Genomic DNA, 13,112 nt, shown 5'->3' with positions numbered 1-13,112 from the left:
AACTAGGCACAGATCTCCTTATACATAGAGTGACAGTCACAGAGAGATACACAAAAACAGAGAGGAGACCTATGCTCAGATCTGAGATCTCAATGGACATGAAGTCTTTATTTATACATAGAAATATATCTATATAAGAAAGAGAGAGGCCTATGCACAGATCTCAATTCACAATGGAGTTAGAAAAAGTTCACGTGGTTTTGTTCCCATACTTGTCCAAAGGGCACATGATCCCTATGCTCCAATTAGCTCGCCTCCTCCTATCCCACTCCTACGCCGGAGACATCTCCGTCACCGTCTTCACCACTCCTTTGAACCGTCCTTTCGTCGCTGAGTCACTCTCCGGCACCAAAGCAACCATCGTCGACGTACCTTTCCCTGAAAACGTCCCGGAGATCCCTCCCGGCATCGAGTGCACCGACAAACTCCCTGCTTTGTCCTCCCTCTTCGTTCCTTTCACAAGAGCCACCAAGTCAATGCAGTCCGACTTTGAGCGAGAGCTCATGTCACTGCCACGGGTCAGTTTTATGGTCTCAGACGGTTTCTTGTGGTGGACGCAAGAGTCAGCTCGAAAGCTAGGGTTTCCTTGGATTGTTTTCTTGGGTATGAACTGCGCTTCCACCTCTATATTGGACAGTGTTTTTCGAAACCAGCTTCTATCTAAGGTTAAGTCCGACACGGAGCCGGTTTCCGTACCGGAGTTTCCCTGGATTAAGGTTAGAAAATGTGATTTCGTTAAAGATATGTTTGCTCCAAAACCCACCACAGATCCTGGGTTCAAGTTTATCATAGATCAAGTCACGTCTATGAATCAAAGTCAAGGTATCATATTCAACACGTTCGACGACCTTGAGCCTGTGTTTCTAGATTTCTACAAGCGTAAACGCGAGCTCAAGCCTTGGGCACTTGGACCGCTTTGTTCTGTAAATAACTTGTAAGTTCACTAATTATGTTTTAGTATAAATATTGGAACTAATCGATAAGAAAAATAAAGATACCAACTCTTTGCTTTCTGACAGCTTGGAAGGTGAAGTAGAAGAGAAGGTCAAGCCTAGTTGGATGAAATGGCTTGATAAAAAGCGAGACAAGGGATGCAATGTTCTCTACGTGGCTTTCGGAACACAAGCGGAGATCTCGAGAGAACAACTAGAGGAGATTGCGTTAGGGCTAGAAGAATCGCAGGTGAACTTTTTGTGGGTGTTCAAAGGAAATGAACTAGGAGAAATGTTTGAAGAGAGAGTGGGAGAAAGAGGACTGACGGTGAGAGATGAATGGGTTGATCAAAGAAAGATATTAGAGCACGAGAGTGTTAGAGGGTTCATGAGCCATTGTGGGTGGAATTCTCTGATGGAGAGCATTTGCTCCAAGGTTCCAATCTTGGCGTTTCCTTTAGCAGCGGAGCAACCTCTGAATGCGATTTTGGTGGTGGAAGAGCTTAGAGTGGCGGAGAGAGTGGTGACGGCGAGTGAAGGGGTCGTGAGAAGAGAAGAGATTGCACAGAAAGTGAAGGATTTGATGGAGGGAGAGAAAGGTAAAGAGCTGAGGAAGAATGTAGAAGCATATGGTAAGGTGGCGAAGAAGGCTTTGGAGGAAGGTATCGGTTCGTCTTGGAAGAATTTAGACAACCTTATCAACGAGTTTTGTAACAATGGAACATGATGATGTTGTACACTCTGTATCAAATCTTTCAAGTGAGCTGAGCGTGGTGCTATTAGAAATAATTTATTTGAGCCAGAATTTGGAATCCTGTAAACCATATATATTTGAGCCTTAATTTGGAAACCTGCATAATGTTAAACCCTGACACATACTTCGCTTTGCTTGTTGTTGTTGTGTAAAAGAACAAGAGATCATCAGTACATACATAGAACGAATGTAATGGTTTGCATCAAGGTTCATTCATAGAACGAGAGTAATGGTTGTCCTTAGGGTTCCTTTTCTGGCTGAAAACATCCATATAGATTTTCGAATTTCAGGAGTTGCTTGTGTATAGCAAAGCATGGAACTCCAAGATCCACCTGACGATGCAAATGCAATGAAGTGTAAGTATTGTTGCATCTCTCTCAGCTCATGAGCATGACATAGAAAGTGTCGAACTGTTTTATAAAACGAGCTGATTCATAAAGTGTGTACCATACTAACTGGTTATACAAACTACAACTGTACTCAGACAAGGCTCCCAACGACCGACTCTGTTCACTCACTGCTACCATCATCTGCAACCAAATACCAATGATGCCTCGCACTAGCTATTTCCATGTTCTCTTCAGGCTCTTCTTAGGGGAGGAATATCTCTGAGATTTTGATCCCATGAACATACATGATTTATGATTCAAATCTATCTTAAAATCCCAACTTGTAATTTGAATCCCTCTTTCTTCGAATCATCATTCATGTTCTGTGATTTGCCGTGAGAGAGTAGAGAAGAAGGAACAGAGTATATTTAACCTAGGTCAGATTCAAAGTCACTTAATTATATATGGGCCTAATGCAGGCCCAAAATGATGGGTCTTTTAACAAATCAAACAAACCACTTTTGTATTAACACAAAATTAATGCGATCCGCAGCATGGTTATTTATAGTAACAAATTAAAAAGCAAATGGTTAAAAACAATACCAGAAATTTATTATTTTGCGTTTTTGCCTAAAACTAAACTAATTGAGCAATTATACTCACCCAAGCAGATTATAGAAGTCATCTCGTACGGTACCATTACCCAACAAAAAATACATAGACTACTAATCTTTCCCTTTCGTCGCTCCCTCAAGTTGCAACCGTCGTCGCGCTTTACATTCCGGCGAGAAATTGCTTTTTTACTTCGTCGATTTTCAGATCGAGCTCCTCGTTTTCAGGTTCCATTTTCCCCCTAATCGTTTTAGTTTCTACTCCATATTTGATTTGATTCCACGCCGAACCTATTCCCTTCTCGGCGATTTTATGACTCCTGAACCCTAATTTCTTCCGTACAGACGATCGGAGCTTCCGCTCTTCGTCTCTCTGAGAGTCGTTTGATATTATTCGTGGCATATTTGATTGGTCGAAGAACGTGTGTGTGTGACCTTGTTCCTCCCTTTTCACATCGGATTCATAGGTGATTCTTCCTTCTTTCTTCGATTGACATTTGGATTAGTTCCAGCTTTGATTTTATTGCTGGATTGCTCAATCGTTGCTCACGTTTATGAACGTAGTCAATTTCTGAGTGGATGATTTCTATTTGTGATGTTGCTTAGTTCATTGGTTTTAGAGGTTCGTTATCGCCTAGTGAATAATAGGTTTAGAGGTTCGTCATCTCTCAGTCATACCAGCTTGTATTTAACTTGGTCCTTTCTGCTCGTAATTTCTTTAGTAGTGTCATTTTCTCCCCACGCATGAACCAACTTAAGTTGATGTTGAATTCTAGTATAGTTACACATGTTTATTGTCTTTGATTTTAAAACCAGCTCTTACCGATATGGTGTTGCTTATGTGCATTTTGTTCTTGTTGTTATCTTTTTCTTTTTCCAGCTACAAGATAAAATAATTTCTTTTGGCTTGGCCCTCCGTTGTTAAACTACAGAGGAAGATGTTTGGCTCATCCAATCGTAAGTGATTCTATCATATGCTTATTTGTTGGTTTCTGTAGCCTTCTATTTCGTTATTTTCTGTATAGTTTTATGCTACTTCTTTCTTATGTAATAGTACTAGAAAAGAAAATTGACCTTCTGAAATTATTTTCTTATAGCTTTTGGACAGTCATCTGGTAGCAGCCCATTTGCGTCCCAATCTTTATTTGGTCAGACCAGCAATTCAAGTAGTAACAATCCCTTTGCTCCAGCAACACAGTTTGGTACGTCTACTCCTTTTGGTGCACAGACGGGAAGTTCAATATTTGGAAGCACTTCAACCGGTGTTTTTGGTGCACCTCAAGCATCCTCTCCCTTCGCCTCCACCCCAACTTTTGGAGCTTCTTCATCACCAGCATTTGGGAATTCTACTCCGGCCTTTGGAGCATCTCCAGCATCTTCACCTTTTGGTGGTAAGTACCTTATATGGATCTCATTTTATGGTTTTTCAATAACCTCATTGATTTATTGCTTTTCTAGGGTATGAATATAGTTTATGTCTTTGGTAGAACAAGAGTTTAAGACTAAGCCCTGGTTAACGAATTTGATCTTTCTAAGCTAATTTATTTGTTCCCTTTTCAGGATCTTCTGGTTTTGGGCAGAAACCTTTGGGATTTTCAACGCCCCAGTCAAATCCTTTTGGAAGCACGATGCAGCAATCCCAACCTGCATTTGGAAACAGTACTTTTGGTTCATCTACACCTTTTGGTGCCACAAACACACCTGCCTTTGGCGCATCAAGCACGCCTTCCTTCGGTGCCACAAACACACCCTCGTTTGGTGCATCGAGCACGCCTGCCTTTGGTGCCACAAGCACGCCTGCCTTTGGCGCCTCAAACTCTCCCTCCTTTGGCGTCACAAACACACCTGCATTTGGCGCGTCACCGACTCCAGCTTTTGGTAGCACTGGCACCACGTTTGGCAACACTGGCTTTGGTTCTGGAGGTGCTTTTGGAGCATCAAGCACCCCTGCTTTTGGAGCTTCAAGCACCCCTGCTTTTGGTGCATCAGGCACTCCTGCATTTGGTGCATCAAGTACACCTGCCTTTGGGGCATCCAGTACACCTGCCTTTGGGGCATCCAGTACACCTGCCTTTGGGGCATCCAGTACACCTTCTTTTGGGGCATCAAATACCTCATCCTTTAGTTTTGGCTCCTCGCCAGCCTTTAGCCAGTCTACAGCCGCGTTTGGTAGCAGCGCTTTTGGCTCTACACCATCTCCTTTTGGAGGTCAAGGTTCTTTCTTTAGCATGTCCCAGTAAAATATTATAACTGCTTATCGTTGTGTTAGTCATTTGAATAAAGGGGTGACGAAATATGTTTGCATGATTTGTTTTGCAGGTGCGCAGGCTTCAACCCCAAATTTTGGGGGTTCTGGTTTTGGTCAATCACCTTTCGGTGGTCAACAAGGGGGTAGTCGAGCCGTGCCTTATGCACCGACAGTTGAGGCAGAGGCAGGGAGTGGTACGCAGCCTGCTGGAAAGTTGGAATCTATTTCTGCCATGCCAGCATACAAAGATAAAAACCATGAGGAGCTTAGGTGGGAAGATTACCAACGAGGAGATAAAGGTACACGTGATCAAACAAATCTTGATCAAACATCTGCTAAACACAACATTCTTGTACCTTACATACCAAAATCTGGATTCTTGTCTTCAATTCTCAGGTGGACCACTTCCTGCTGGCCAGTCTCCTGGAAATGCCGGATTTGGTATATCAACTGCTCAGGCAAATCCTTTTTCTCCATCACCGGCATTTGGTCAGACATCAGCAAATCCAACAAACCCTTTTTCGAGCTCAACATCTACAAACCCTTTTGCCCCTCAAACCCCAACAATTGCCAGTTCGGGTTTTGGAACGGCTACCTCAAATTTTGGTTCCTCGCCCTTCGGTGTAACATCTTCTTCCAATCTTTTTGGGTCAACTTCGTCAGCTACCACATCCGTTTTTGGATCATCGTCCGCTTTTGGAACAACAACATCATCACCGTTATTTGGTTCATCAAGCAATCCGGGATTTGGCTCTTCTCCGTCAATCTTTGGTTCGGCTCCTGGTCAGGGGGCAACTTCGGCGTTTGGAAACAGTCAGCCATCTACTCTATTCAGTTCAACCCCCTCGGCCGGGCAGACTGGTTCTGCGTTTGGACAGACTGGTTCTGCTTTTGGAAACTTCGGACAGAGTAGTGCTCCTGCATTTGGTCAAAATAGTCTTTTCAATAAACCCTCCACTGGATTTGGAAACATGTTTTCAAGTTCTTCTACATTAACTACGTCTAGCAGCTCTCCATTTGGACAAACAATGGTGATTTTCACATTCGCTATTAAGCCTAAGCACTTAGTTTCTTTTTCCATATCTTTTGGTGATGCCTGTTCTTTTCACAGTTAGTATTCTTTTGTATCTTTTCATTTAGGCCTTTCAATCTTGCATTATTTTTGTAGACTGCTGGTATGACACCCTTTCAATCAGCTCAGCCAGGTCAAGCATCAAATGGTTTTGGTTTCAACACCTTCAATCAAACGCAAGCAGGTACGTCGGTTGACCAAATCACTAATATTGTCGTCTTATTTGTAGATGCTATCTCATCTATAATATATGTTTCATGGTTTAAAGCTAATACAGCTGGAAATGCTGGTGGACTGGGATTTTTTGGTCAAGGCAACTTCGGGCAATCGTATGGTCTTTTTGACATCACTATTTGCAAGACTTCTGCTTCCGCTCTTTTTGGATAGCTCAGTTATTTAAAATATGTTTCATTTTGTGGAAGAGGTGCTTTTGGAGCTTCATTTTTTTTTTTTTTTTTGACAGGCCTGCTCCACCGCTGAACTCTGTTGTTTTGCAACCAGTTGCTGTTACAAATCCATTTGGAACACTTCCTGCTATGCCTCAGATTTCAATAAATCAAGGTGGAAATTCACCTTCCATTCAATATGGAATCTCCAGCATGCCTGTAAGCCTGCTGTACCTTCTGCAACTATTATATGGTGCATTTTTCTTATTATCTAAATAGTCTCTGTTCAAGTGTTAAGACATTTAGTTCTTCCACATGCGAAGCTTGTTACTATTCATAATAAATAGAAGTACACTATTATTCCTTCGCTCTTAATCATTTTCTTTTTCCTGTCAGGTTGTTGACAAACCAGCTCCTGTTAGAATATCATCTCTCCTGACTTCTCGACACCTTTTACACAGGCGGGTCAGGTTGCCGGCAAGAAAGTACCGTCCTGGCGAGAATGATCCAAAGGCAATGATTCTTATTTATGAACTTTTACTCACGATATATTTGACTCAATCTAACTTTTGGTGCTGAGCTTCGTTCCACATGTTGAAATCTTAAAATGGTCTCTGTAGGTTCCATTTTTCACTGATGACGAGGAAAGCTCAAGTACTCCAAAGGCAGATGCTCTTTTCATTCCAAGGGAGAACCCTAGAGCTCTAGTTATACGCCCAGTTCAACAGTGGCCTTCAAGGGACAAATCAACACTTCCAAAGGCTCGCCCGACGGCTCCAGTACATGAAAATGGTAAGCTTCCTTTTTTCTATTCCTTGGCTTATTGGCTATTGCATAGCTAGAGATGAATTTTTTTGAGACTCTCGCTTTATTCCCGTAGAGATGGGAGCATTCAAATCTTAGGCCAGCACTTATAAGTTGGAATTTTTAATGCCTACTCTTTTGTTCTCTCATAAGAGCACGTTTTCTTGTTCATGCATGGTTTTCTTTTGAAACTTCATTGCTCTGCGTGTGAGAAGGACTATGTAAAATACTTACCTAATGAGGTACTAGGTACTGACTTAAACCATTCCTGGCTACTTTTTACAATACTTATCATAAATTTCAGGGAGGGGTCCAGACATGGCTACTGATGCAATAAACCATGAGAGTGAGTATATAAAATATTAATAAAGATTTTATTACGTTTTGTTATGTTTGGAATGTTCTCTGCCTGACTTGAGAGACAATATTCACAGAAAATGGTAACGGAGAACTTGGTGCAACTGAAGAAAGACAGCATCCATCAGTTAATGCAAATCAGAAACAGAATGGCACAACATGCTCAGATCAGACCAGCGAGAAAGACCGTCCCTACAAAACTCTAAATGGACACAGAGCAGGAGAAGCTGCGATTGTTTATGAGCATGGTGCGGAAATCGAGGCTCTAATGCCGAAGCTACGCCATTCTGATTATTTCACCGAGCCACGTATTCAGGAACTCGCAGCTAAGGAAAGAGCAAATCCAGGTTATTGCAGGCGGGTTAGAGACTTTGTGGTTGGAAGGCACGGTTTTGGTAGCATAAAGTTCATGGGAGAGACAGATGTTCGCAGGCTAGACTTGGAATCGCTGGTTCAGTTCAATAATAGGGAAGTGATTGTATACATGGACGAGAGCAAGAAACCGGCAGTTGGGCAGGGTCTGAATAAACCGGCTGAGGTAACCTTGCTGAATATAAAATGTGTTGATAAGAAGACAGGAAAACAGTTTACTGAAGGAGAGAGAGTGGAGAAGTATAAGATGATGCTTAAGAAGAAAGCTGAGGCACAAGGAGCTGAGTTTGTGTCGTTTGATCCTGTGAAAGGCGAGTGGAAGTTTCGAGTCGAGCATTTTAGTTCCTATAAGCTGGGCGAGGAAGACGACAGTGAAGTATAAGGTCTCATCTCAGTATTAACTCTCTTGAAATTGCTCTGTATTGTGTAGGGATTGTTGGAATTGTGCAGTAGCAAATAGTGCCCTTCCCTATTTGTTGTGTTTTTTCTATACCTTTTTGTTGTTCTTACAGTTTTTTCTTGTTTCCTCATAGTATCTCCTTTTGTGTGGTTCGGTTTGTGTAATGGTATCTGTTACTATATTTGAACCTCTTTTTTTTTTTCGTTTACGTATTTGATATTTCACTTGAGAGTTAAGAGTTGAGACTTCACTTAGAGAGTGACAGAGCCAAAAGCCAAAAAAACAAAAACTAAAGCCTGCCCTAGCTGTTTCTTGTGAGTTCTTTGAGCATCTGTAACGTAAAGAAGCTACGAATTTTGTTTATACGTTGCTGAACATAAATTGTGTTGATAAATACGATCAACTTCGGCATGTGTTTATAAATCTTTTCATTAATTCAAGCATGCAATCTAAACCTTATATAAATTATAAATAATTAACACGATCAAACATCAATAAATCTTCCTATGAACTAGTGACCGCATGCAACCATAAACATTATAACAAAAACACATACCTACCGAACATTATAAATAATATGCGAGTCCATGAGCTTTCGATTCATCAAGATCAAGCCATGTCTTCGCTCGCCTTACAAAAACAAAAACCAACCCGAAAGCAAAAAAAGAATCTTCAAACGCCTGTAAAACTCGATACTGAACTTACACTAGCTCAGTACGATCCATGGGTCATAAAAAAGACGCTGCAAGTGAAAGATACAAACAGTGTTATTCGATTACCAGCGAAAGAGACACGAGACGAAATAATCGGGAGATGGAGCAACAAGCTTGTGTTTGGAGATTCCGTGACAGTGAAACTTTATGATTGGGATTCGGAGAAAAAGTATGACGTTAGTATTCATCAAGATTCCAGGGGCTATTTCTTGAACCTTGGTTGGTTTCTTATCCTTATTGATAGGCACCTCAAGGAAGGAGATACAGTCGGATTCTATTGGGATAACATTGATTCAACTTTGAATTTCAAAGTTTTACAGAAAAAGATTGCTTAACTTTGCTCAAGTTCTTTTTTTCATTATTTATATCTATATATATAACATGTATCATATAATATGATAGAACATTTGATAGAACATGTGCCATAATATAAGTTTCTTTATATGTAACACATAAAAAATAAATAAATAAAAGTTTCAATTTGTGAATAAACAAGTAGCAGAGCAACCTAGTTGTAGAGCATCGTCCCAGTGTTAATTACATTGTTAAGGACATAATCGAATTACATGTTAAGGACATAAAAAACCATTAATTTATTAGGGTTTAGTTTTTTTTTAAAAAAATCTAGAGTTTTTAGATTGTAGATTTTTTAGTTAATATATAAAATTGAATTAGAGACTACTAGAAAACAAAAGATAATTTTCCGAATTAAAGAAAGAATAATTCCTCTAAAAAAATGAAAAAAAAATAATTCTACGTCAACGAAGTTAACAATTTGTTGATTAACTAATTACTCGTGTAAGATTTAGCAGAGGAAACAGAAGGGCTAGTGACGTCCCGCTCTGCGTGGCCACCGAAGTTGCCTTTTCCCATCAACATCTTTATCGCTATCTGAGTTACTTCCGCAAACCACTCTTCCTCCGGTAACGTGCTGTTTCGTCATCAATCATCAAACCATTAGTAATGCATACATGATACATGTTTATGTGGTAAACGTGTTATTAATATATACATACCTGTAAGGGTCGAGTCCAGTGGCTGAAACTGCTTCGATGGCTCGAGCTATAATGTTCTTGATCACTTGGTGAAGGTTTCTCGACAAGTACCTTCCTTGTGAGGCAAAGATCATCACAAACTCCATGTCTAGATAAAACTGTTGAAGTCCTAGTGGACCTAATGGTTTATCTCCTGTCTCCATCTCTTCCCAGAAACTCTGATCATCAGATATCCAAAGAATCACTGTCTCCGTCAGTCTCATCAGCAATATCGTCGCGAATCTCTCTCTTCCAACAAACATATCGCTCACTATCGCCGCTATTCTCGTCAGTTTCGCAAACAGTTCCTGAAAAATTGGTGAAGGAAACCATTCAGGCTCTTCAGTGGTTTCGTCCATGAGGATATAAATCTCAGAGCTGAGACGGACTTCTCCTTCTTCAGTGAAGATGAGTTCAAGTGCATGTTGTCTACAGAAGCTATCTCTTAGTCTATCCACTGATTTTTGAAGTTTCTTCTTCCATTCTCTTTGCTCTGGTCGGTTCTGTCGACTATCTGATGAACCTCTTCTTGGAGTAGATTGGCTTGTACCTTGTGGCAAAATCTTTGAAGCTGAACGTGGGATTAGCTCGTCTGCTAAAAGAAGTGCATTGACTAACAAAGCTGTTTGTTGGGACTCTGTTTCAGCTATTTTAACTATTCTTTGAACTGGATTCTCTTCGTTCTCAGCTGAGGCAGGCAATGCATTGATCAAGAGATCAACGTATGCGTTAAACACTTGCAAAACACCGTCTAGTGCAATCCCATCTAACTGTAATGCTTCGTCTAGCGGTCCAGCATCTTCCAAAAATTCCTAAATCCAACAGAAACAGCAAACTTGTATAGCAAGAAAAAAAGAGTTAAAACTGAAGCAGCAAATATGATTACCTGAACCATGGAGTTGAATCTTTGAGCGCTTATAGAGAGCTTGAGATGCGGTGCAATGGGAGTAGTTGATGAGGCGCGTGATCCTGTTGGTGTATAAGAGAGTGACCAATCATCCGAAGCAGCTAAAGCGGCGCTGCTTTGTTCAATTCTCTTGAGATTTCCGGTCAGTGCTTGTTCCACTCCCGGCCTGAAGTGTTTTAACAAAACAGGGGAAAGAGCTAATCCGCGAGACTCTAATGAAGAGCAGTGGGAGGCGCAGAGTTGGATGCACTCTGCGGTTACCCTTAAGCTTCCAGCAGCAGCAGATGAAGCTAAAGTGTGTCTTTTAAGCAAAAGAGCAAAAGACTCTGCTTGTTTAACCGCCCATGTCACAAGCTCTGATGAATAAGCCGGATCCTCTCCAACAACAGCATGAGAGTCGCTTGCAGCTTGAGCAATCGTTGAGAAAACAAGCTGAGAGAGCGCAGAAGCAAAAGCTACTCCGTAGGAAGTGTTAGAACCTCTTAGGCTTTGAATGTTGGCTTGTAGCCTCCGCTCGTAAGATCTAAGAAGCAACGTGTGGGCACGAGAACCATCACCGAGTTTCTTGAGAGCCAAGACAGCTGATCTAAGCTCGCCTCCTCTTCTAGAAGGTTGGCTGATAGCTTCAGCAAGTTGGTCAGCCAACTCCTGTCTCTTTTCTCTGATTGCATTGTTCAGAGAAAGAAGAGTGTTGGCGCTGAGCGTGCGTTTCTCATGTGCTTCTATCGCCACACGACGCCCTTCTTCTAACGCAGCCATTGACTCATCAACTCTCTTCTCAGCTAAGAGGACTTCAAGTCTATCAAAAAACTCCACAACCCAAGTCTCTATTTTAGAAAGCTGTTTGTTCTCCATGTCATATAAGTCTTCGTCTCTCAAGTCGTCAGCGTCATCAGCACATAAGGAACTAATGTGAACGCCATCCGCTAAGCCATGAACAAGAGCTGCTTGAGCAGAGAGAAGGTTTCTCATAGAAAGAAGCTGTCCTTCAAGAGCTGAAATCTCCTTAGATGTCCTGCACACGTCATCAAGAACATGAAGAACCCTAAAACTAACAACCAATCCCCAAATCTAATGATAAATAAGAAGATAACACAAACCGTATAAAAGCAGCGTAGTTAGCGTAGACGCTCTTACGCATCTCTTCAGCAGAAGCTTTCTTTAGTTCAACGAGGTAAGAAGACAAATGCCTTGTCTCCTGTAACACCACCAATAATATGATCTCATGAATTCTAACATTTTTACAAACAGCTAACCTAAGATAAGGTAATCTAAACACATATACATATATGATACAAGCAAAATCACACAATCTGGAATACAATCTCTTATGAGAATGAGAGAAAGGAGAAAAGACCTTTTCGTTCATGCGCTGACATTTGGAGGTGACATAAGCTTCGGGATCGAAAGTAGAGCCTTTGAAAACCTTAAGACGATCACTTAGTGTTAGATTCCCTTCGAGTTCAGCCGAATTGCCGATGCTAGACGACATTGATCCTCTTTCTCTTGCTTCCATTCTCAAAACTCTCACCAGATCCACACCACAAACAAGGCAGCAGAAAGAAAAAGGAAAAGAAAAAGAAAAGATAGAGAGAAATTGAATGATGAATAAAAAACAGAGGAGGAGGAGGTTGAAAGTGCGAAGGAGAAGGCGGCAAATTTGGGGTCCAGGAGGACTGTAGGGGGGAACACGTCCTTGCCATTACTGGGCTTTGTGGGCCTCCTTTTCTTTAAACAATCTTTGGTCAAACTTTATATTTATTGGATGGATCCTTATTTTATGCTAATCAGTTGTTATGATTTTAATCAATTTTCTTTTTTTTTTTTACTAAACTTCAAAATAAAATATTGCTAGTAGTTTCTACATACAATAGATACTTTAAATATTCCAAATTTTGATGTAAATTAATGAATCAAAGCTATGGTTCAGATTTCAGACTTCAGAGGATTAATTAATTGTACATGCACGTTAATATCTCCTTGGAAGCTTGATTGACTACGCTTTCTCGGACTTGGCCCTCTTCTAGAGATGTGGAGAACCGGATGCCCTAATCTGAATGCTGCAAACCCTAATCATTTCTCACTGTTGTTGCATACCCTAATTTCACTACACTAGTTCTTCTTGAATACTGTTACACAAGTAATAACTTCTCAACACTCTCAGTTTAGGCCCATTTGACTTGAGTCACTTGA

At 41.0% G+C, this 13,112-nt stretch overlaps 4 protein-coding genes across 7 annotated transcripts; 3 read left to right on the top strand and 1 right to left on the bottom strand.

The window, feature by feature from the left end:
- Positions 1 to 44: 44 nt before the first annotated feature.
- Positions 45 to 1,804, top strand: LOC104755250 (UDP-glycosyltransferase 90A2-like). The gene is made up of 2 exons (XM_010477599.2): positions 45 to 934; positions 1,020 to 1,804. The coding sequence occupies exons 1-2, from the start codon at positions 153 to 155 to the stop codon at positions 1,657 to 1,659; spliced, it is 1,422 nt and encodes a 473-aa protein (XP_010475901.1). The 5' UTR covers positions 45 to 152; the 3' UTR covers positions 1,660 to 1,804.
- Positions 1,805 to 2,579: 775 nt separating this feature from the next.
- LOC104759148 (nuclear pore complex protein NUP98A) lies at positions 2,580 to 8,501 on the top strand. 4 transcript variants are annotated; one of them, XM_087493850.1, is made up of 14 exons: positions 2,580 to 2,854; positions 2,972 to 3,093; positions 3,507 to 3,583; positions 3,724 to 4,017; positions 4,187 to 4,834; positions 4,946 to 5,173; positions 5,271 to 5,905; positions 6,043 to 6,130; positions 6,215 to 6,275; positions 6,410 to 6,551; positions 6,729 to 6,845; positions 6,953 to 7,124; positions 7,441 to 7,482; positions 7,571 to 8,501. In XM_087493850.1, exons 3-14 carry the CDS (start codon positions 3,565 to 3,567, stop codon positions 8,245 to 8,247), a joined length of 3,123 nt encoding a protein of 1,040 aa, XP_087349976.1. In that variant the 5' UTR covers positions 2,580 to 2,854; positions 2,972 to 3,093; positions 3,507 to 3,564; the 3' UTR covers positions 8,248 to 8,501. The 4 variants fall into 4 exon arrangements, 2 of the variants coding, with proteins under 2 accessions (XP_087349976.1, XP_087349975.1); XM_087493849.1 differs by having other exon boundaries at positions 2,608 to 2,854; positions 4,187 to 4,840; XR_015585724.1 differs by having other exon boundaries at positions 2,614 to 2,854; positions 6,015 to 6,130.
- A 341-nt stretch (positions 8,502 to 8,842) lies between these two features.
- Positions 8,843 to 9,313, top strand: LOC147923311 (B3 domain-containing protein At1g10455-like). The gene has a single exon (XM_087495233.1). It carries the CDS (start codon positions 8,843 to 8,845, stop codon positions 9,311 to 9,313), a length of 471 nt encoding a protein of 156 aa, XP_087351359.1.
- Positions 9,314 to 9,608: 295 nt separating this feature from the next.
- LOC104755249 (exocyst complex component EXO84A) lies at positions 9,609 to 12,541 on the bottom strand. Its single transcript, XM_010477598.2, has 5 exons — positions 12,277 to 12,541; positions 12,020 to 12,117; positions 10,899 to 11,934; positions 9,995 to 10,824; positions 9,609 to 9,909 (listed from the first exon to the last, which is right to left on the bottom strand). Exons 1-5 carry the CDS (start codon positions 12,433 to 12,435, stop codon positions 9,765 to 9,767), a joined length of 2,268 nt encoding a protein of 755 aa, XP_010475900.1. The 5' UTR covers positions 12,436 to 12,541; the 3' UTR covers positions 9,609 to 9,764.
- Between the last annotated feature and the right edge of the window lie 571 nt (positions 12,542 to 13,112).

Source organism: Camelina sativa, chromosome 17 (assembly GCF_030686135.1).
Source record: "Camelina sativa cultivar CO46 ecotype springtype chromosome 17, ASM3068613v1".
NCBI classification, from domain to species: Eukaryota; Viridiplantae; Streptophyta; class Magnoliopsida; order Brassicales; family Brassicaceae; genus Camelina; species Camelina sativa.
This window is presented reverse-complemented; position numbering and strand designations above follow the sequence as displayed.

Bases quoted from the DNA above. Each gene is read 5' to 3' on its own strand.
- LOC104755250 (XM_010477599.2), top strand. From the start codon at position 153: ATGCACAGATCTCAATTCACAATGGAGTTAGAAAAAGTTCACGTGGTT. The intron at 935-1,019 runs GTAAGTTCACTA...GCTTTCTGACAG, and splicing joins CTTTGTTCTGTAAATAACTT to CTTGGAAGGTGAAGTAGAAG.
- LOC104759148 (XM_087493849.1), top strand. The intron at 6,276-6,409 runs GTATGGTCTTTT...TTTTTTTGACAG, and splicing joins CAAGGCAACTTCGGGCAATC to GCCTGCTCCACCGCTGAACT. The intron at 7,483-7,570 runs GTGAGTATATAA...CAATATTCACAG, and splicing joins TGATGCAATAAACCATGAGA to AAAATGGTAACGGAGAACTT.
- LOC147923311 (XM_087495233.1), top strand. From the start codon at position 8,843: ATGCGAGTCCATGAGCTTTCGATTCATCAAGATCAAGCCATGTCTTCG.
- LOC104755249 (XM_010477598.2), bottom strand. From the start codon at position 12,435: ATGGAAGCAAGAGAAAGAGGATCAATGTCGTCTAGCATCGGCAATTCG. The intron at 12,118-12,276 runs GTCTTTTCTCCT...GTGGTGTTACAG, and splicing joins GTCAGCGCATGAACGAAAAG to GAGACAAGGCATTTGTCTTC. The intron at 10,825-10,898 runs GTAATCATATTT...TGTTGGATTTAG, and splicing joins GATTCAACTCCATGGTTCAG to GAATTTTTGGAAGATGCTGG.